The 23,442-nt window shown below is 33.5% G+C and overlaps 2 protein-coding genes across 4 annotated transcripts in view; one reads left to right on the plus strand and one right to left on the minus strand.

Annotated features, from left to right (window-relative positions):
• The window catches only part of LOC149801846 (small ribosomal subunit protein mS29-like), a 66,146-nt gene extending 56,464 nt beyond the window's left edge, over window positions 1–9,682 (minus strand). The window contains exons 1-2 of the mRNA XM_089956216.1: window positions 9,523–9,682; window positions 1,537–1,760 (exon numbers count right to left, since the gene is read on the minus strand). Of these exons, the coding sequence (XP_089812342.1) occupies window positions 1,537–1,760; window positions 9,523–9,550 (252 nt within the window). The 5' untranslated portion in view covers window positions 9,551–9,682. The remainder of the gene's footprint in view (window positions 1–1,536; window positions 1,761–9,522) is intronic.
• Window positions 9,683–9,902: 220 nt separating this feature from the next.
• The window catches only part of LOC149801847 (uncharacterized), a 173,410-nt gene continuing 159,870 nt past the window's right edge, over window positions 9,903–23,442 (plus strand). For 2 of the 3 annotated variants that reach the window (XM_089956220.1, XM_089956223.1), the window contains exons 1-2: window positions 10,120–10,235; window positions 15,393–15,938. In XM_089956220.1, the coding sequence (XP_089812346.1) occupies window positions 15,447–15,938 (492 nt within the window). In that variant the 5' untranslated portion in view covers window positions 10,120–10,235; window positions 15,393–15,446. Of the gene's footprint in view, window positions 9,921–10,119; window positions 10,236–15,392; window positions 15,939–23,442 lie in introns of those variants that run through there. The other variant, XM_089956221.1, reaches the window with a different exon arrangement.

Below are 23,442 nucleotides of genomic sequence, written 5' to 3' on the forward strand. Positions count from 1 at the left end.
ACCAAATTTTATTCCAATCTTTGAAGTCCTTCAGACTTGATTGAGTGGAAATGAAAGGTGGGCACAAAGTTAAAATTCAAATAAAGGCCAATACTCTGTGAAGGTTTGCCCCCCCGCCATGATACAAATTTACTTGACTAGGTCTTTTTAATGTAAAGCCTCATACCATATTTGACTTCAATTTCATTATGCCTTTCAAACGTTACTGAGTTGTTGGTTTTAACAGTGATTTAACACTTTAATGACCATGCTGAGGAAATGGGAACTAAGTGTTTTTCCCAAGGATACACCAAGACAGCCCAACCAGGCTGACCTAAGTGGACATTTACTCCATAACTCTTGATTATGACTCCAATGTTCCATCAAATGACCTAACAAGCTTGCAAATGAAATGGAAGTGGAAAGTTCCAAGTCAAACAGGAGGGCATACATTTCAGCCAGAAAATGGTGAACACTGATAATGACCAATACATTCTTAACGTAAAGGATCATAACAAAATAAGATATCAATCCATTTAGTCATTCAAACGTTACTGATCAGAAACAAAAATGGAATGTCAATGTGCTATGACAAACAGGGGCAACAACTCCAGAAAATTATTCCACAAAAATGTGAAGATTAAATATGAGCTAACTGTTCATAATGTGAAGCGTTGTACAAATTTCAACTGATTAGGTCCTTCATAAGTTACATTTAAAATGTCAGACAGATAGGACAAGATGTTCAAAGACAAAGGTAACATAATATGACCAATCTAAAGATATGGCAGGAGTACAAAAAGAGGACATACTACTGTACCATATAATCTCCAAACAAAACATTTTCCTGTAATTCAAATTTGTTTCAAATTCTTACACAAAATGTAACATTTTCAGACCTGCATAAAATATGGCTCTGCCAATAAATTAAATGCATTATTAGTGTAAAAGGATAATAACTCATAAAAAAGTCATTTCAGATTGTATCCTATCAACAGACAAATGTCACTGATATGTAACAATGACATGATGGATACACTTCTTATTTATAAATTATATTCTTGTCACAAAACTTATGCCTTGAAGCTAAATTAATGAAAATATTCATTAGTCAATCACTATTTATAAAGTACTATTCACACTGGTTCACTTCTTTTAATTGCAAGTGAATTTGTGATGGGACAATTAGTTTTTTCAAAGATGCTTGTTATGAGGACCAGTGGCTTGAGCATCATTTCTTATCTAACTCAGTACACAACTAGGATAAAAAAATATTAGCAAAACGAAATGTTTTAATAAAAAAATAGTACAATGTTAGTTTTTGTTATGTTCAATTTAAACTGTAATAACTAAACCACACTATAAAGTTGTTTCTGGAGTACTCTGTAAAACTGACTTCTACATGGGACAAATGCCTTCTAAACTTGAATCTGAGTAAATATTTATGTAGCTTTAACATTCACAGCAAAGTTCTGTTTGTACAGAGCACACTGTATCAGTGTGTGAAAGTCAGGTGTCACTATATTCATAAAGTTCTTGGTGAGTTTTACTACATACTGGATCGCTTTCATCTGTGCGAAATATACTTCTAATGTTGATGTGTTCCCTCTGAGTTTCTGTTTTGTATTGCTCTGATACAGTACTCATATGGTTTGACTGCTGAAAGGCAGGAGAAGATATCACAGATGTTTCTGAAAATGCAGAACTGCAGTCTGGCTGGTGTGTTATGGAAGATGATAACCGAATGCTCTGACGCCATTGTGCTGCAAGAGCTTTACAATCTGAAATATTACAAAATAAAAATAAATATACACTACAAATCTTTTGTATCAATAATTTTCCATTATGGATCTATTCTGCAACATGCAATTGTAGAATTTAAACTAATTTCTACAAAATCATACCCCCACACACCAAATCAACCAAATGCTTGCATGCCTTACTTTTATTTCTTCATTAAATCCCTTCAATCAGTATCTTCAGATAATTCTTTTTTTTTCAAATGTAGTTTAAAATTACTGCCCTAAATTTTCAGTTGTGGAAAAGACCCAATTATAATTTATGGAGAAAACAATAAGTTAATTTTATGGAGAAAACAATAAGTTAATTTGGAAAGTAAAGACTTCTTAGACAACTCGTTATGTTGGACTAATTACAGTATTTTCTCTTACAATTAGTGGCAATACTGAAAATATATCTTTCTGATGTTTTGATCAGCCCTTAAAAGGGCAATTTTAAGGTCTGCTTTGCTGATGGCTTTCAGTCTAATGCATTCAATCCCTCAGATTCCTTTTAATTGTTGGCACTCTTGAAAAGTTGCTAAATGTCCTCAGTTGTCATTCTTCTCTAGTGCCCAGAGTGGCCGAGTGGTCTAAAGCACTCTCCGTTACGGATCACTGCCATCTCACCTCTGTCTGCATGGGTTCGAGTCTCTGGTTCGTATGTGGGTATGTGAGAAAGCTTGCCAGTAGCTTCTCATGGGTTGGTGGTTCTTTCTGGGGTTTTCCCGGGTTCTTCCTCCACCAATAATACTGGCCGCCATGTATAGCCTATCATGTGCTGAAAAATGGCATTAAACCCTACAACAGCAACAGCATTCTTCTCCACTCTCTAACATAAGATTCTCCTACAGTGAATTCCCTCCCACTGGCTTTTACTGTGTGCTTATGCAATTGGCAATTTATATTTAATCATTCACAATATTTCTATCCATATAAACGCCAATTAATTTAAGTCAAAAGAATGATCCAATCAATTTAAGTCAAAAGTCATTTAGAATACTGTGTTGTTTTGTCTGCAAGTAAAATAACGTCTCCATTCCCACCAAAAATTACCCTTTGTAAAAAAGTTGCATGTAAACTTCCTGTAGTTAGATGACATTTACTCTGATCTTTGCTCAAGATAAACAATGAAGTTACTTTAAATTCAAAGATATGACACTTCTATATATGAGTATAAATGCATCAACGGTAATTATATTTACATGAGTCAACATCTGGCATTACACTTACCATACATATAAATGTAAATTGAAATCATTAAATGAAACCAGAAAGATTGATAATATATACCAAGCAGCATGACCAATAGACCAATTCAAAATAAAAATGTTAATTAGAAAATAGTTTTAATTGCTTTGAGAGTTTGACCTAAAAAATAAAAGTGGTTTATCATGTGAGCTCCATGTACTAGATAAAGCTGAAGGGTTTAAGACTGCAGATATGAACTGCTGTCAAGATGAATTCAAACAAGCTTTAGGTAATGACATTCAAATATCACCACTCGAATGGAACATACAAAAATTAAACCAGTTCATTAAGGATAAAGGTGTCCCCTAAATGAGCCTCTGATTGAATTCTAAAAATTATATTTCAATTTAAGCATGAATAAAAAAAATTGATAAAGAAAGAAATTTTTGTGTGGATCAAGTCATCGAATATTGAACATTTATGGGTATGGTATTAATAATAATAATAATAATGCTTTATTTATAGAGGGTGACTCATTAGTCAAGGACTATTCTCCCTTGAGGCCCTCTTAAGGAGAGTATAACAATGCACATGATATGAAGATGGCAATAATTATTGTTTATTTTAACATGTTTAGTATTAAAATACTAAATTCCATTATCTGTTAGAAACACATACATGCTCATGATATCTTTTCTTAAATACTCTAATATTTTCAGCAGATTTTACATGTAGTGGAAGCTTATTCCACAGAACTGTACCAGAGTATTGAAAACTCTTTTTAAATTGTTCTGTTCTTGGTTTTGGTATTAGAAGGTTTCCATATGATATTGATCTCAACTGGTATTGTGTTGAAAAAGGCCTGAATAAGTCTTGAAGATACTCTGGTGCAGTTCCATGTAGACATTTATATAAAAGAACTGCCTTGTGAAAATCTATCCTGTCATATAGTGTGAACCATTTGAGTTCTGTAAATAATGCTTTTGAGGGATGATCAACAGATGCATCTAAAATTACACGTGCTGCTCGTTTCTGAAGTTTATAAATCCTGTCAAGCTCAGATTTGGCACAGTTTCCCCATACATTAGAACAATAATCCATTGTTGGAAGAATATATGACTTGTAGTATAGATTGCGAGTTTCCATAGGTAAATATTTCTTGATTCTGCAGAGAAGGGCAATTTTGGATGACAGTGTTTTACAAAGCTTATCAATATGGTCATTCCATAATAAATTATTATCTACAGACACACCTACAAGCCTTTCATGTTTGACATTTTCTAATGGATGATTATTTATTGCAAGAGACAGTTTTGGGTTCCCTGACTTGTGTAGCTTTTGTGATGTCCCCAAAATCATACATTTTGTTTTACCTTCATTAATTACCATCCTATTTTGTTGTGCCCAGTTTTGGACTCTGATAAGGTCTGAGTTTAATTTCTTTTGGATAACTTCAGTATCAGAACTTGATGTATACAAGGTTGCATCATCTGCAAACAAATCTGTGTTTTGTGGATTCATTATTTAATGGTAGATCATTGATATAGATAAGGAAGAGGAGAGGGCCCAAAACTGAGCCTTGAGGGACTCCTGAATGAACAGTGCGAGTTTGAGAGCTAATATTGCCAATGCTTACTTGTTGAGACCTTTGGTTTAGGTATGATCTAAACCAGTTTAAAGAAGGATTGTCAAACCTGTAACAGTTCAACTTTTGCAGCAGAATTTCATGATCAACAAGATCAAAGGCTTTCTTGAAGTCAAGGAAAACAATCCCAGTCAAATGTCCATTATCCATTTCCTTCAGCCAAAGATCAATTAATTTGGTAAGTTCTGTTTGGCATGAGTGGTACTTTCTAAATCCTGATTGAGCTTTATGAAATAGAGAGTATGTTTTGAAAAATTTATAGACCTGAATGGCTACATGCTTTTCAAATAGTTTTGACAATACAGGTAGAATTGATATTGGTCTGTAATTTCCTGGATCCTCCTTTTCTCCTTTCTTAAAGATGGGTGTAACCTTTGCACATTTCAATGTTTCTGGAAAATTACCACTCATTATACTTAAATTTATGATATGCGTTAGTGACTTTGTTATTACTGGTGCAGCAATTTTAAGAATTCGTGGACCAATACCATCCAATCCAGAGGATTTATTAATATTAACCTTAATTAGCATATCAAAAACATCAGCTTCACTAACATTAGCTATTGAAAAATAATTATCATCAGGAATTTTAGCTCTTATAAATAATAGAAGAGCATCAAGTTCAATTGGGGTGTTAGTCTGGTTCTGAATACTCTTACTGGAGATGCTTATGAAGAAATTGTTGAACATTTCCACAATGTCTTGTACAGATGTTGCTATATCATCATTTTGCTTAAGTCTAGGGGGAAGACAACTGTTCTTGCATGGGTTCAGCTCTTTTAGATGCTTCCACAATGTTTTGGTACTCTTACTTTCATTAATAACCTGTTTATAGTAGTTCTCTTTTGCCTTATCTATCAGATACTTAATTTGGTTTCTCCACTTTCTATAGCTTTTCATGTCTTTTTTCTTGTGGAAATTATCTCTTAGGTGCCTAGCCTCATTGATCTCAGGGGTAATCCACTTGGGTGTAATTTGGTGTTTAACCCTTTTTGTTTTAATTGGGGCATGCTTGTCTAAGGCTGCATTGAACATCTGATACCATTTGTCCAAGGCAATGTTGACATCATTTTTGATACAGTGTATCAAAAATATGTTTATTTTTGCTTCCAACCTGGCTCTGCAACTGGTCAAAATTCTTCTCACGAAGGGCAAAATCCATGCATATTTGAACCAAAATACAAACACAAAATATACTGACAAATTATTTATAATCAGCACTCACTTTAACTAATTTATATGTGTAACTTTCACTGAACGATCATGAACATGAAGTCGTGAATTCTGCAATGAGCATGGCATGCCCAGTCCAAGTGTTGAATTACATTACTCTTATATTCTTCTTTTCAAGTTTGTAATGTGATGTTGATTTTTCTTTTTTCCAATCTGACATGTATGAAGTTTGAAAATATCCATCTCCTCTAACATCTTCTGTCATACAACATCCACAACTCACACCGTACAGCATTTTGCTTAAAATCTGGTGCCATTTTGGTTAAAAAAGTACAGACTGGTACACTTAGTAAAACTAGCAAATCAATATAATGAATCTGCAAGGAAAAGTTCACATTTGAAGAAACCTGTTTTCTTGGAAATGGCTCATATATACTTGCTATAAATAGCAAATAAGGAAAGTATTATTTCTTATGCAGCAGTCATCTTTTTATGAATATTCTCAAACTCATATGAGAAGAATTAAAAAGAGGCTGATAAAAACGACAAAGACAACTTTTTATGGCCTTATTTTTACATTTAATATACCAATAAAGTGTATTCAGTATACACTCATCCTTAAGATGTAATTTGGTGAAAAAAGCATAATGATTACGCCAAAAGCAGAATGGTTGGCATGTATGTCTGCCATGTGTGGTATGTTTTAGCTTTTAGTTCTTTTGTCTTGCTTATAGCTTTAAGTTGCCTTTAGTTCTGTAGCTTCCTCTTCTGATTCACATGCTGTCCTCACATATTTTCCCTGTATGTATTCGATGCTTGTAACTGATTTATCTTGTGAAACATATGCTTCAATGCATCAACACTTAACATATATGTGCATATATTGTATGTTTTGCATAGTTTTGTATATTTAAAAAATGTTATGCACATAAAATATTATCTTAATTGTCCAGCAATTACAAATATATATTTTAACACATCATATAGTAACAGAGTAAACCCTTTTTATGTAAACTGATTTCTATGCATATTTTTTTTTAACAATAAAAATCATAAATATGGTGGGGTATCTTGGCCAGTCAATACACATATATATATGTTAACACTGCATTAAATTACAGAGTTGACTTCACCAGGGCTGAATTTCATGCTGAGGAGTCCTGTACTTTTAACTCCTGGAACTCAGGAGCCCACAGCATATTTCTCACAATCCCTGACATAAATTCAAGAGTCCCTCACATTCAGAAGTATAGAAAGGAAAATTAAACAACACATGCTCTTTTTTCTAATAATATCAAGACTGAAATACTAGCCACATGTAATATCACACTAAAAAGAAAATAAGTTTCAATAGCTGTTGTTTTGAGTGTAGAACCATTTATCAGCACAAGATAGGCAATAAATGGCTGCCAGTATAAGTGGTAAAGGAAGAACCATGGAAAAACCCGAGTAAGAACCACTGACCCATGGGACGCTACTTGCAGATTTCTCAGATACCCATATGGCACTTGTACTTAAATCTACCTTGTGCTAAAAATATACCATAACATCACTGTGCCCGGCTGCCCCCATATTGTTTTTGGACAAAGCATTGAGAGACGCTTAGTAACACATAGCAATTCATGATTTATAGGCAAAAATAAAGTTGGTTTTATTTGCACTTTCCTCACTATGTAATGTTTTGATATATTCAACTATAACTTATGAGTGTGTACAGTAATAATTTTGTACATTTTATTTCATTGTCATCATTTTGTATTGTTTTCAAATCTACATGAAGTAGCTCTCTTGTACGTGCACATTAAAGGAATGTGTGTGTGTGTGTCCCAAATGAATGTGTTGAAACCAATAATACTTCATTACATGAATGGAGAGATAAATAGAAACATGTAAAAAATTCCTACAAATATCACTAAAATTGAATTTTACTTTGCTTTTTTATCATTATTCAAACACATACAAATCATAATACATTCAGTTTATTGATTATTAGGATAAAATTAACTTGGAATGCTGTATTATCACAGTACTTAATATTCTTATCGGTACATATTAAAACCGCTTTGCTACTGCTGCCTGCTTATAAGTTGTAAAGTTTCAATGACTTTCCCTCTTTCTATTCCTATAAAAAAAATCCCTGTCAACTGAATCATGTAAATGTAAATAAAACAGCATATTTTGGCTGACCCATGGGGAACAACTCTATATTATCATGGTATTTGCCTAACTTACATATGGCAGCATGAAGGAATTATAATAAACATAAATTACAACTTACCTATTAGAAGGAATGTCCACGCTTGTACTGGCAAAATATTTGCACAATAAAGGAAATGATCCAATTATGAAATCAAACACATCAATGTAATTAAAGTGGTAATTCAAGAATAACAACATTACAAACTAAAATCAATTATTATTTAACTTTACATGACTTTTAAATGCAATGTGGGCAACAAAATAGAAATATATAAAAACTATTATTAATATTGTTATTATCATTAATGAAATATTACTTAAATATGAGAAGTATGATCAAAAGCAACATTTTGGCAATGGAATGATTGAATGCTTAATCTTGTAAGGACATGTTTACCATCAGTATATGACCTATAATCATCAAACATCAGACGATACATTGAATACATTTCATAATCAACGCCTATGCAGGTATAGCAAGTTTTTGTATATGATGATCAACGTAATTGCATACATTTGACAAAAAAGTGATAAAAGTGATGTTCATTCTTTTTCAGTGTAAACTTATAAAAACAGTTGACATTTTAGAGGAACTTGGGCTATAATCTAGTTGTGTCCTTACTGGCTACAGCTATACATCTGTAAACAACCACTAGATGGCACGTGTAAAAAATTAATCAGAAAATCTTGTTTGCTGTGATAATACAGCATTGGAGTATATGTGTATTTTGGTTTTTTAGTTTATTTTGGTGTTTCTAGTAACTTTCATTGTCTTATCATTGTCATATCCTTTTGTTGGATGAAAGACAATATATTATCTTAGCTTATCATATATAGTCAAGTGATACATAGCATATTAAGCATAAAAATGGTATAAAAGATTATAGTACAAGTCATATGGGTCAAACATGCATGTTTACTCATTTTAAATGAAATATAAATTGTCTTTTAAAATTTAACACTAATTTTCTGTAACCAAATTATATTCAATCCTGATTATTGAATGCTCTGCACCTTAACTGTCATTAAGAAACTGTCAGACAAAAATTATCTACTGCTATGGACTTTACAATGATGGCCATGTACTAAACTTGGGTCAACATAAGAGCGCGTCGAGTGGAATCATCACAATCGAGGGTGTTAAGAATTTGTTTATCAATATGCATTGCTGTCACTGTGACATAACAGCGTGCGACATTCAATCCGGATTGTACTGGATAAACCCTTTATGTTCCTTTCGTCCAAAAATGTATACGTACTTTAACATTGATTTTGCCGTATCGTGGGGTGAAATAATGCCCCCCCCCCCCCCCGGAATATGGATCGATACGACTCTAAATGAAGTGAATATTTGCCACTTTTAAAGGCATGTATAATCAAATTTTAAAAAATGACACCCATTACTGAAATAATCGGCGAAATGCATACATGACCCTTGTGACTTGTTCTATAGCAGAGCGCAAGAAGTATCGGTTAGACATTACAAAATTCGATCTATCAGTGTCTCGGAAAACCCTGCAAAATACGCTGGGTTCTGAAAATGTTTCTCCAACTCACATTTTACTAATACTCTTTCCGTAATCATGTTTAATAATGTAATAAAGTCACCACGGAAAGCCTCTAGTTTATTTTCTTTTTTATCCTCTTAAATCTTGCAATTTAGACAGCGCTGGAACTTCATACGGAGGCTGACATTTTGGAAATTGCATGATGGGAAAACGTTGGTATTATATTTTGATTTTGTACAGAAAAAAACAATTATATATAATTTTTTTAAATATCTTAATGCCAGGAAGTCACGGACAAATATTTTATCGATACAGCTATCATTATCAGGCCACTAGTCTGAATTTGATAAAATTCACAATTCGCGTCGTATATTTGCATATGAATCGTACAAAAACAACTATTATCGTTTGAATGGAGAACTGTTACATTTCCGACTTCCAACTTCGGTATGTACTGTCTTAGCAAAAATAGAATGTTTGAGGAAATAATGCAATTGCAGTTTAATTTTTAAAAATATTTTCAGTTATTATATATAAAATAGTATTATAAATTTGAAACTGGAGACTCTTTGTACGATTAAAACATATAATCATGTATTCGGAATTGAAACTAAATCAGATCTTATTTTCCTATCGACCCAACGCAACCACAGACTGCCATATTGTTGAACCTAGAATGGCGTAGTGTGGGATATTATGTTTTGAAGTTGCAGTCAACAATTACTGTGATTTTTAATCCCCGATTAGGTGCTTTTCTGGGAGGTAAGAAACAAATATGGCCGATCATGCAATCCAACTTGCAGTTAATTGGATATGCGAATCGGATTTCTTTCATTGTTATGTGTTTTGGCGGGTAAGGGAGAGGTCACAGGGTGACAAGAAAGCCAGGTTTGTTTGGAAAGAAACTGCTTTACCGTAATATTTCAGGTGAGCCAAAATGGATTCACGAGGCCACCCGTCGTCGCCAAAATAAGTAGTAGATGAGATTTCTTTCTTGATTCGCATTGCTTCAAATTTGGAACTGCTTTCTTTCAGACCATATACTGAAATTGAACAGATACAAGTGGTGACCGATGTGTATTTATTTCAATTTGTTGCGACGCTTTGCCTTTATTTTCCGTATAATTTACCTTGATAGTCACAAAGTGACTCAAGCCACTAACTGCAAGGATTTTATTAGAAGATAACAATCAGAATAAAAGATCCACACTAATAAAAACAATGTCAGGGATTTTACTGTCACACATTGTTGATGAAATTATTACATTTTTGAGAAGTATAGATTATAGTTCATTCCATATATCGTCGCGGATGTTTTTCTATATGTAATTTAACTCATGAAATGTTCAGGTCAGTATAATTAAATTTAGGTAAAGTACTAAATCGTAAATACTTTGTGTAAAATGAATTAGGAATGTTTAACTACATTTAAGGATAGTCCTGTGATGAATGATTTTTTTAAAATCTGGCTAATATTCTGTATGACCATTTGGAGGAAGCTGAGATTTTATAAAACAAAGAAATTGTATATGTCATGCAGCTTAAAAATTACTTTACACTGAAATGAAAATAAGTGGTAATGTGACCAGTCATTCTGAACAAAGTATGGGTGGTTTGGATAAGGGATATATTTGCTCAAACCTAGTAACATTTTAAAGTTCTCACATCCACTGGAATAAAGTTAAAAACATTGTAGTTACTAATTTAATTTTTTATTTTAAAATGGGTAAAATTTTGCACTTGTTTTGAAATTTAGGACTTTATTTATCATTGGTCCAATATCAATTGCCATCTGGTGTTATAATACAGTGGCATCATGAATAGTATATATAATGTACCAGTTACTTCAGTTATGGGTTAAATCAGCTGAGTTAGATGCACAAATCAATTTTTGGGAATATATATATAAAATGTACTTAGCACATAAAGTAATTGTCAGAACTGACTCAGGTAGACAAATCAGTTTCGGTGTAAAATCTTTTTAGAATTTTTTGCTTTTTTTACAGTTGGCTGAATGGAATAACATTTCATTGACCTTTTTCATTGAAGTTTTTTTATATATAAATAATATAAATGCCTTCTGAAATTTGGATCACCTTTGTTAATTTTTGTGATTACAGAGAATAGGTTTGTCTTGGAAAGTCACTTAGAATATGATGTTGAATGCAAATCCTTCAAGGATTGGGCCAAATTAAGACACAAGTTTCTGTCCTCATTGTTTAAAGGACATTGTCCAACAGCAAGGAAATGTACATTATCAGTGCTGAAGTAATGATAAGTCAGCTTTTGGCTGTGTTAAATTTGCCATTGAAAACTGCTGATTCATTAAACCAGGATTAAAGAAAATGTTTCTGGGCAGCAAATTAGCAGCAGGGAAGATGAGCTATTTAAGAATATAATTAGAAAACGTTAAGTGGTGCTGGTTTTATGAAAAGGTGTTTCATTTTGTGGTAAAACAATCATACTTACATATTTTACTGTTGTCTTAATGACATAAAATTAATTTCTCGATGAAGTTTTTTTAATTTATTTTTTAACTGTTAGCTTTATAGCTATACTACTGAGAGATACTGAAAACTAGGTACAGACTTCTTTTGGACTACAGTAGTCCCCCTCTTATAAGATCACCCCCAATGCAGCAGGGAAGTTGCCTTATAATGAGGGTGGCCTTTCTAGAGGGGGATGACAATTGTGAATAGTAAATACATATGAAGAAAGTCACAAGTACATTTAAGTCTAAAACATTTAATATTTTCATTAAAACAATCACATGCATGTTGTGAAATAAATGTAAAACAAACTGTGTCATCATTTTCAAAAGAATGCTGTGAATAACCATTGATATAGTTTGAAAACTCTCATTATAATTATGTTACAGATCACATCATCTGTCACTTTCTTGGTAACAGTCTAAAAAACAAACCAGTCTCGTCACAATTAAAAATATCCTTGCTGTCATTGCTTATATCGTTTAGTCTTTTGTTCCAATCTTCGACAACTTCATTATTAACATCAGCTGATTGTCCACTAAGGACAGAATACATAATATTGTGTTGCACTTGAAATCTGTGCAACCATCCATTACTTGCGGTAAAGTCGTCATATCCCAATTCAACTGACAAAATTGTTGCTTTTTCTTGTCATTCAAATCAGGATAGAAACGTCTCCTGGCTCAAACAATTTTTCTTTCTCCATCCATTTCACCTTCCCACTTCTGCAGAATTGTTTCATTATCTTTCACGATATTGTTTATCTGAGTCTTCTTGCCATTATAAAAAAATAGTTTTCTGCAAGGATCCTCAACCCCCCCCCCACCCCAATCAGTTGAATTACTTTCACTTTCTTTTCTAAACTGAGAATTTTTCTTTTCCTCGATGACATTTTGATCTTTTTGCAGTAAGTTATTCATGTTGCTAACTACAATACTGATAAAACAATTTTGTATGCATCTAAACAAATTGTCTTGTTTTTAAAGGAAGTGATCTTGTCACGTGATTCGTTAGTCGCAATCTGGTACACTATTGTTTTTATACATTTCTTTACACTAAGTGAGAGAAGCCAAAACAGCTTCGATATGTATCATTAACATCACGCAGATTTGACCTCGCGGCCGTTAGGATTCGTAATTTTGACAATTATTGTCAGTAGTAATAGCCACTAATTATCAAAGTGAACAAGCTCAACATTTTACTAAGGGAAGCCATAAAGGCTATCAAACCATTTTCCTGCTGACTTGGGTATTGTACATCGATACTGCCACTTCTCAGCTGTTACTACTGTTCAATAATTGTAATCTTAACAATTATCAGAGTGACTAAACTGGACATCTTATGATAACACAGCAGTAAGGCTAATTGGATTACATGTACTTACCCTTTTGTATTGATTAAAATTTGAGTCTTTCTCAGTTTTTATGGAACAAATTTGGCTTCTCATGAGGCATAAATGATATAATATTAACCTTAGTGGTACATGTACTTTACTCAACACTTCTTTCAATAAAGAAAACCTGACATCGGGAAACAGAAATCGGATTACTTAACACACGTTATGAATAAAATACTGGTTCTGGATACATATTCAAATAAAATGCGGCCGCTTGTGAGGGGTAAATTTTATATTATTGCACTAATATGCTGGTTGCGTTAGCCGGGTGGCCTATTTTTGAACACAAACTCGTTGGTGCCAATGGATTCTGGCTGTAAGGAGTGGGGGGCCGCTTGTCAGGGGGGTGCCATTCAAGAGGGGGACTACTGCATTGATCTAACTGGGAAAAAGTCAACAGGTCTTAGATTAAGATGGCCCAGGCTTGCACAGTTTTGAAATCCCTGGAAAGTACTTGACTTTATAAACAAACACTGACTTGGAATATATTACTGATATAAATAAAAAGAAAAATGAAGTTTTTTTTTTTTTTAAATGCCGGAAACTAAAAGTTTTAAAATTCTACTTCCATATTATATATCCAGTATGACTTCAAGTTGGGTCACTTTTGTGCTCCTTAACCCAGCCTTTTATTGGGTTTGTAGACCCCAGATAATATTGATAAGGATGTTGGTTCTCTGATGGAAAGCTTATTTTTAAAAGCAATTGCCATAAGCATTATATATGGGTAAATGGGTTTAGTGATAAATAAAGAGCTGTGTGTTGTGTTAGTTGAAAGAAAATATATATTGGATCAGTGGGTGAAACATCTTCACAAGCCAAGGTTCCTATATTCCTATCAACACCTTGGCATATCGAGCAGATATTTCTGTGCTTCTTGTCTGTGAATTTCATTGAATGTGGCAGCAAGCCACAGCATCCAATCAAAATTATGTTGTTCAAATTTAAACACTGTTCCTTTGTGATCGAGACAAGGGGCGCATAGTGCCGGTCCAAGTTTGCACAAATAACTTTCACTCACATAGACACATAATGGGTTCCCTCTGACACATAGTCATACTTTCAATGCTAAACTTATAAAATATCCTGTTTTGGTCAATTGCCACCAAGACTTACAAAAATGGTACTAACAGCTTCCTCGCTAGACACTGAGCATTAAGAGGTTAGTGTTTGGCCTGATGTCAGGATGATGTGACTGGGTGGGACATGATGCTGCATGTCTGCGGCATGATGCCCCCAGTGCTAGACATCACTATAAACTGCCACACTCAATACATCATAGCGATATGACTGAAAAATTGTTAAAGCTACGTTAAAAGTCCTATCATGCACACTCAATTGCTGCCACCATTTTCAGCCATTGTACAATGCACCATGCTATTTGTTTATTACATACTAAGGTAGGCAACACCTGAAATCCAATAGATGTCACTGACAAAGCACCATTATAGCTGTTCGATCAGCCAAGGTGTAGATGGGGATATCGGAACCTTGGCTTATGAAGATGTGAGTGAAAGTCCTCTGAAGTCCTATGCCTGGGCTTTGGTTAGAGGGAAAAGTACAAAAGAATGTAATTAGTTTTGAATTATATTACTTTTGTTTTTTAACTTGAGGAATGTGATAGCTGATTCCCAAACTGATGTATATGTGATGTTTGCACCCAACACCAAACATCCATTGTTATTGTCTTCACCAAAACTAGTTCAGTATAGATTTCAGATTTCTTGTCAACATTCTCAAGTTGACATGTGCTGAATTATAGTGGTTGAAAATGACAGTTCTTATATGAACCATAAAGGCTTTATGTCAAGCCAGCATTGGTGGAAAAATATTTTGGTTGCATTTTTTTGGCATCATTGATGTTGTTAAGGTGTTGGTTCAAGTTTTGTATGTTTCTGTGGACTAGACATGCAGACCCTAGACTCATTTTGTTATGTTTAACAGCAGAATATCATTTTCAGAAGAAACAGTCAAGTAAAACATTTTATTTATGTTGCTCATCATGAGTTTAATGAAAATGTTTTTCCCCTGCAGGTGATGCTGAACTGATGTTCTGGCTGGATGTGTGTAGGCTTGGATATGTAAGCAATGAGCGCAGAAGGTTCTGGTTTGTCTGAAGCTGTAGGCTTACCAGAGAAACATAATACCAAAGAGAGCCCTAGCTCTGCCAATACAACCACATCAGGTGACAAAGATATACATTGTGACAAACAGCTGCCAACTAAAAATTGTTTTACCAGTGAGCAGTGTAAGGATAGTGCTGTGGAATCGAAGACTCCCCTGGGTGACAGAATTCCACAATCTTGTAACACTGAATCAGATTGTGAACAGTCTGAGGAGGATACTATTAGTAGTTCACAAACTGAAATTTCCTTGGATGAGGAATTTCATTTTAGTGACATAGATGCATCTATTAAACATTGCAAAGAAGATAGTAAGACACAATCTAACATTTGCAGCTCAAGTGAAAATTCACTAAAAGAGATAACAAGGGAATCATCAGAGATTGAATTTGACAGCATTGAGGAAAAGAATCAGCAGCTTGTATTATCTGAAGATGAAACAGATTCAAATTCTTTGGTATGATATTGCTCTTTGTTATGATATTGCACAAAAGGATTTTTTTTATTTTAAATAATCACACTTCTTAAAATGTGTAATCAAAATCATTATTGCCTATTGCCTTGTCTGTCGATTTGTCCATATCTCTTTTCTTCTAAACCACTGTGTGAAAAGTCACCAAACTTATCAAATACGTTTCCCACCTGGTCACCATATGAGTTGAATAAGTTTGGGTTTTCTCCTGAGGTCCAGGTAGGTAAAGGGGGTGGGGTGAAGATCAAAACTACAATTCACATTAACATCTTTGAATATTTTTCAGCCAAATTTTAAAGATGAAAGTTTACCAGTTTTGGGTCAATTCCTGTGTCAGTATTGGGAGGGGGTTGGTTTTTGACACAAGTTTACAGCCATCATAAAGAAATGTCCCTCTCATTAACAAATGCCATAGTTTTGTGTTCCAATACACAGGTTCACATATTCATTTTCAAGGAGGAGGATGAAGTATGCCATAGAATGCAGACTGCAAGAAACTGAAATGGATTATAGTTGAATACCTACTTTTGGTTTTGCTCTGATAATGGGAATAAAGAATTTTGGCTGTCTGTGATTAACATTTTAAACTTTTCATCACAAGCAGCAGTGTTGAAAGGAACAGTTTTGGAATTAATAACCACAACTTGCCTCAGTTTGGTCTGATGTAAAAAGAAAAATCTTACAGAATGGGTGTTTTTTTGTTGTTTGTTATGGGGTAGGTGAGATTGGAAAAAGTGCGGTATCAAGTATTTAGTATTGTAGAAAGAGTGGATTTGCATTGGAAGTACTTATAAAATGTTTTGCCTGTGTACACATGGTGTACACTTTTCCATTGGCATTGGCATCATTGTTTAACAGGTTAAGATGATATGGTCAAGTTTTGTGCAAAAGTTTCTGCAAGTCAAATAAACCGTGGTTACATCATAGTAATGGGCACAGAACGTGCAATATTTTCCATGTGATCATTATTATGCGATGTGAAATAGAATAAAATTGACTGTGTGCCATAAAACATAGAAATATGTGCATTGCTGCAATGTTGCTAGTTATACTTAATTCAACATAATACCACAAAATACCTCTGTTTGGTTGAATGAAAAGAATAATTGCTTTTCTGAATGCATTTTTCTTGGTGTCTGCATGCCATGCAGAAGAGAAATGATTGCTCAAACCTGCCTAGAATGATTTTCTATGAACTAACTGCTCTATATATTTCCTTGCTGTCTCATCATCACTTAATTGTTTAGTTAGACCACCTGCAAAAACAGGTTTGTTAAGTGCAAGAGTTACATGTTTAAAAGAACATTTTGTTTGCACTACATATCCACTTTTGTGCGAATGTGCTGTAAAACAGTACTACAGACACTGGGAGAAAATGATACTACTGAGACTGAGAGAAAAATGCATGTCCAGTTCTCAGCATATACAAAGGGAGATAACTCTTCTTGTATGGATTAGACATAACATTTTATGGGGATATTCTTGTACTACTTTCAAAGGAGCAGAGGATATTCTGACACAGTCCATCTATCCACATAATGTATAATGTCCTTGAACACCTCCTATACTGTTAAAGCTATAAATGTGGTTATAACGTGTGCCAAATTTTTGCTATTTTTATCATGCATTAGGCATTGTGTCATTAATTTTAAATAACTCTGGCTCACATGCCTCACAATAATATGTCATGAGGCAGTTAATTAGTATAATTGAAGGTTGGCAAGTAAAGCCAGGCATTGAAGTATTTAATTCTAATTTTGATAATCAGGTGTAATTGTTTACAGTGTTACATTTCTTGGACAATTTAGACTACATTAATAAAGCAAACAGATGTGTGCTTGGTAATTTTCTATTAATAGAATCTCAAGTCAAGTTAACTGAATATAATTTGGTGCCAATAACACAGAATACCATAAGAATGCAGACTTTTCACTACAAAAGCAACATTCCTTAAAGTAATGGAAAAGTTGCGTTCTCCATGTAAAATGGAGGAAATAGCCATAACAAATTATAATTGAAGATCACTTGGTTCTAATGAATCACATCTTTGAATTTCAACAGATTTCCAACACTAGTATTTAGAACATTATATAATGTCTGTTGTGTCCAAGTTCTAGATGTCTTTTGAATGGTTCTACATTAATTGCCTAGGTTGAGTGATCTTTTATTGTAGGAATGAGTCAAAACTTGTAATCTTAAATTGTCCTTATCTAGTATCAATGCACAATATTAAACATGTAGAAAATTATGGTGGCCTTCTCCCTCACCCGTATAAGCAGTGTTCCCATGTCACAGAGAAATCGAGAAAAAGTAAACAGGAAGAATATTGCATGTTTTTATCAAAGTCAGGGGATAACCAGGAATTTTTCATTGGCCACTAGGTCGCACGCAAAAAATCTGTAAAGTCTGAACAGAACATGGGTTACATTTATTGACTTCTTTCCAGAAATTTTGGAGATTGCAGAACTTGTTAATCTTTTGAGATAAATTGCAGTATGGATCATTTGTATGTTTGCCGTAAACATATTTGTATAGCCATTGTAAGAAATCAGCTGATTGATTTGGTCTAGTAGACTCGTTACTTAACCTGTGCCATATCAGTAACATTTTGTTTGGTGTTTTAAAAAAAATACAAAGATGTTCTAGCATCACAATGTTTTAACAATTCTGCAATGTGTGATTGTCACAAGCGTTGGAGAAAAAAAACTTTTCTTCCTCGGTTCCCCTTTTTTATAGATATAGTTTTTTTAAAAAAATCTTTGTGTATTAAGCATTATCATAATCAGTTGTAGCCTTTAGCTTACCTTTGTGGTGAATTTTACTATCAGGCGTTTGTTCAATATTTTAGGCATGTTTCCAGCATTAGAATTTAGGGGAGTTTTATCGCATTACTATTATTTGGGTGGGGGGATATGATATTATAGAGTGAGGTAATTTTTAACAGTCTTATAGTTTATAACCTTACATCCCTTGTCAGTCTTCATTTTGTTAGTGTTTATTTTCAGCTGTACTATTATAGCAGATTATTAAATTAATATAAGGGTTTATTCATGGTGCAAACCAAAATTAGTTCTTGTTTTGTTGCCTTCTTAAAGAGCAGTGATAGTAGTTCTTGGCTTGAAAATACTTTTTTTTTAATAACAGTCCTTAATTAAGTGTTTTTCAATTGCCGGAATCTGATTTTGTGTTTGGATTTTAGACATTTTGGTCTCATTTCTAAGGCAGATCAGTCTGAACTGCATAGAGACAGGCGAATGATTTGCAAAAAGTCTGATAGATTTGGGATTTCAAGTAAAAAGTGGCTAGGACACGAAAATGATGGGTTCAATAAGCAAAATTAAAAAAGAAGAAAAAAGAACTCTTTCACTTTAACACACCTGCACATGCACAAGCAAAATAGCCAACGAAAAATGACATTTCTAACACAGCTAAACATCAGGCCGAACAGAAATCACGTCGCTGATTTATTTTGATGTATTCAGAAGTCACCCAAACTGCGTTTACTACTTGTATTTCAGGCAAAAATGAAACAAAATCTCCAGAGGTTAATGAGTTAACTTGTAAGAATGCACAAATTAGATATTTAACTGATGATTTCTTTTATTATCTGGATAATAATTAACATCAATCCATGACAACCTCATACTGAATAAAAGCTGCATCAACAGCAGTATGTGTATGGTTAAGATGTGTATAAAATGTGTCCATTTTTCATGTACTCGCTTTTTGAGATGTCATACCATTGTTTCGTGTTCCATTAAATTGATATTAAAACTTTATTAGAGTAGAAAATGTAACTCTTGTAACAAGGACAGACAATCAAAATCTTATTTCTTTATTTAAAATGCATAAAATAAGTGTCAGCAATTGACAAATTTGGTGCTGGAAATAGCTGCACCACATCTGCTGATACTATTTTGTATTCAGCTTCTTTTTGTCCCTTAATTTGTCAACTTGTAAATTCTATCAAAATATGATTTTAAGCAAAGCATTGTTCTAGACGAATGACATGAATCACATTACTGTGACTGCCAATTCTGTTGCATAAATGAAACAAGAGATGCTTGTATGTTAATTAGAAATAATTAAATTTACACAACCATTAATTGGAAATAAAGTATTTTAGTTTAATTAGGTGCATGTGAGTGCTATCCTCTTGAAATAATAGTACACAGAAACACTAAATGATAATCAGGTTTTATGACTGCCATTTTTGTTCTGTCACTGTCATGTAATTTGCACAGATTGGTCAGAAATAAAAATTTGATTGTACTTGCAAAAAGACCAAACTACTTAATTTACTGAAAGTATTATGACAGGACAAGTCGTTGATCGTCAAGTATATGGTCTGACCAATGCATCACAAGTGACAGTGGGATGATAAAAACATTTAACATTATTTGTACAGGTTATAAAATGGAATACAAAAGTTTTACCAACCATCACTAGTTCTTGTACTTTCATTAATTTAAAAATACTATTGGACTGTTTTATGTAGATGAGTAAGGTCCCATTTTGATCTATCTGGAATGTATTGTTTTCAGAAATGACAGGAAATTGATAATTAATAAATACATATTTTATGTTAAAACTGTCTTTATTATCACTGTAGCATAGAAACATATTTGATAAGTATATTTATAAGCAGTTAAAGTCGGAAATACTTTTCACAACCTATTTTCAACAAACACTAGCATTTGACAGTAGACTGTGGACAGCCAAATTTGTGTGTGCCATATGGTAGAGTTTATTATGCTTTGATGATATCCATCCATCTCTTTGTTAAAAATTTGGTTTATGCACAGTAACTCTACTTGTCTGCAATCTAATTCCCAAACTTCATGAATGGCTCCCACTTGAGGTAACAAATATGCTTTGAATTTTATGATAAAGGACTTAAAGGTCAGTGTCACTGACTGATACAAGGAAAATAAGTATGTAATTTGGATTTTAACATAGCTTTAGAAAAATTCATTCAGTTGCTACAATATCTGCATTATGGCAGCTTATAGTGATGTCGTAGACATGTAGCATCATGTCTCACCCAGTCACATTATCCTTACACCAGGCCAGCCAATCTTAACACAAACCTCAATGCTCTGCACCAAATGAGGCAACTTCTAGTACCATCTTTATACGTCTTTGATATGACGCTTCCAAGGTTCAAACCCACATCCAAGGCAGATGCTCTAACCTCTAGGTCTCGAGGAAAATGATTTTTGCATAATGACCCATTGCTTTTACATAGCTCACTCTCATTTGTGATCAAGAAACCTAATCTTTTATTGAGAGCCAATCAATTTCAGGGTCAAAGGTCAAGGTCTGTCAGAATGCTTTTACATAGCTCACTCTCATTTGTGATCAAGAAACCTAATCTTTTATTGAGAGCCAATCAATTTCAGGGTCAAAGGTCAAGGTCTGTCAGAATGATAGAAGAAAAATAGTTTCTGCTTAATTTTGAATTATCCACCATCTGCAAATACAAACTTTGTGGATAGCTTGCCTTTTAGGTAAGGAAGAAGCCTGATGATTTCAGGGTCAAAATGTCAAGACCATTTTGACTGATGAAAGAAAAAAGGTTTCTGCATAATAACCTGAATTCACCACTGTCTGTGATACCAAACTTTATGGATTACTTGGACTTACGATAAGGAAGAACCCTATGGATTTTATGCTGAGAAGGTCAAAGGTTAGGGTCACTCAGACTGAAATACGAAAATGATTTCCACTCAATAACTCAAACTCATCTATTGTTAACAAAATTTGTAGATGCAGTTGATATAAGGAAAGATCCTTGTTGATTTTTAACTGGAAGATAACTGGCTTAATTAAATAAAAATGGTTTCTGCATAATAATAATTCTAAATGAGATAACTAACTTTGAGCATGGTAAGGAAGAGGGATTTTGATTTAATGGTCAAAAGGTGAAAGGTTAAGGCCATTATGACTGAAAGAAGAAAAATGGTTTAAGCAAAGTAGCATTAGTAATGCATCAAAGATGTGGCCAGTACTGAATGGATGGCTTGCACCTAGGGTAATGACAAAGCATGTTTATTTTTTTAGTAAAAAAGGTAAAGATTGGAGTCACTCTGACTGAATGAAGGAAATTATGTAGTATGATCAATTTTTGTGGGGGACCCATTTTTGTTGTTACCCTGAACCACAAATTTAAATCCACAACAAAAAATGAGCTACGTAGGATGATGACCCGCCTGTTTTCTTAGTGTTTCATTCCTAGAGATAAACACAGCTACTAGTATTTGATAAATTGAGGTCAATACTGTAATCTGGTAATTAAATATTAGCTTTTACATGTTTTATTTTTTATTTTAACCTTTTCAAACAAGAATTATAAACTGTTTTATATTGTTTCAATGCACACATTTGATAAGGTATCTAGCTGTAGTATATGAAAATTAAATTTAATACTTATTCAAATCATTTGAGTACAACTGTTGTTGAAACATTTAAATCCTTCTGAAAGCACATTTCATTTTATCCATGCATTTTTAATCCAAAAGAAAAACAGTCCTGTAAAATACTATAACTTTTTGAAACACTATGTATATACACAAATTACAGCAAAGTATTAAAGCTCACACTTCACAGATTTTTGGACAAAGCCAGCTTTCTCAAAACCGATGATAATTAGGTCCAATTTTTCACTCATTGTTGCATGAGCTGCTATTATCCATTCAGTATGAATTGGTTTGATTAATGAGGTTGCAAGGTTTACTAATATTGTACACTCATCATTACGAGTAACATCTTTTTCCATAATGGCATTGATGACCTGTTTAGCATACCGCTCGTGGAAGTGTGACTTTAATTCTTCTTCAATATCCGATTGGCCTAGTGTTATTGGCTGCGTTGGCTTCCTTTGATGTTGAGCACTCAAAAACAAACATGGCAAAAGTGATTAATCTTGACAGATGTTTTGTTTGTGCTCATAGATGGAAATATTGTTTTAGTGTTGTTGGCTTTGACTGATGTTATTCACTTGGTCGAAAACACGGTATAAGTATTGAACTTGCCAGGTCTTTGATTTGTGCTCATACAGGCAGTAGTATTGCTTTAAACATTAAAGTGACCGCCATTTGCATCAGCATAATTTTATTCTTTTGTATTGTTTGTTTTGGGTATTTGTAAAGGTTAAACCATGATAATAAATACCTACTAATATGCAAACTTTGACACACAAAACCACAAATTTAAGTACCCATGATTGATGAAAATGCCTTTAAAAAAAATACAAAACAACGAAAATTGGGCCCAACGAAAATAAATGATACTAAAGTATGGCATCTGCAAATATATCAGTTATCAACATAGAGGATTATGGTACTATTGTCTTTGTGGATTTCAGATGTAGAACAAAAAGGTGTTCAGAATAGGGAAGTTCACAGTTCTGTATTCTTAGGTTATTTATACCACAAGCACATAACTTTCTGTAATGATAATCCCTGCTTCCAGGACATCAGTTTCTGGT

This window comes from Sinohyriopsis cumingii, chromosome 4 (assembly GCF_028554795.1).
Source record: "Sinohyriopsis cumingii isolate HCF-2022 chromosome 4, ASM2855479v2, whole genome shotgun sequence".
In the NCBI taxonomy this organism is placed as follows: Eukaryota; Metazoa; Mollusca; class Bivalvia; order Unionida; family Unionidae; genus Sinohyriopsis; species Sinohyriopsis cumingii.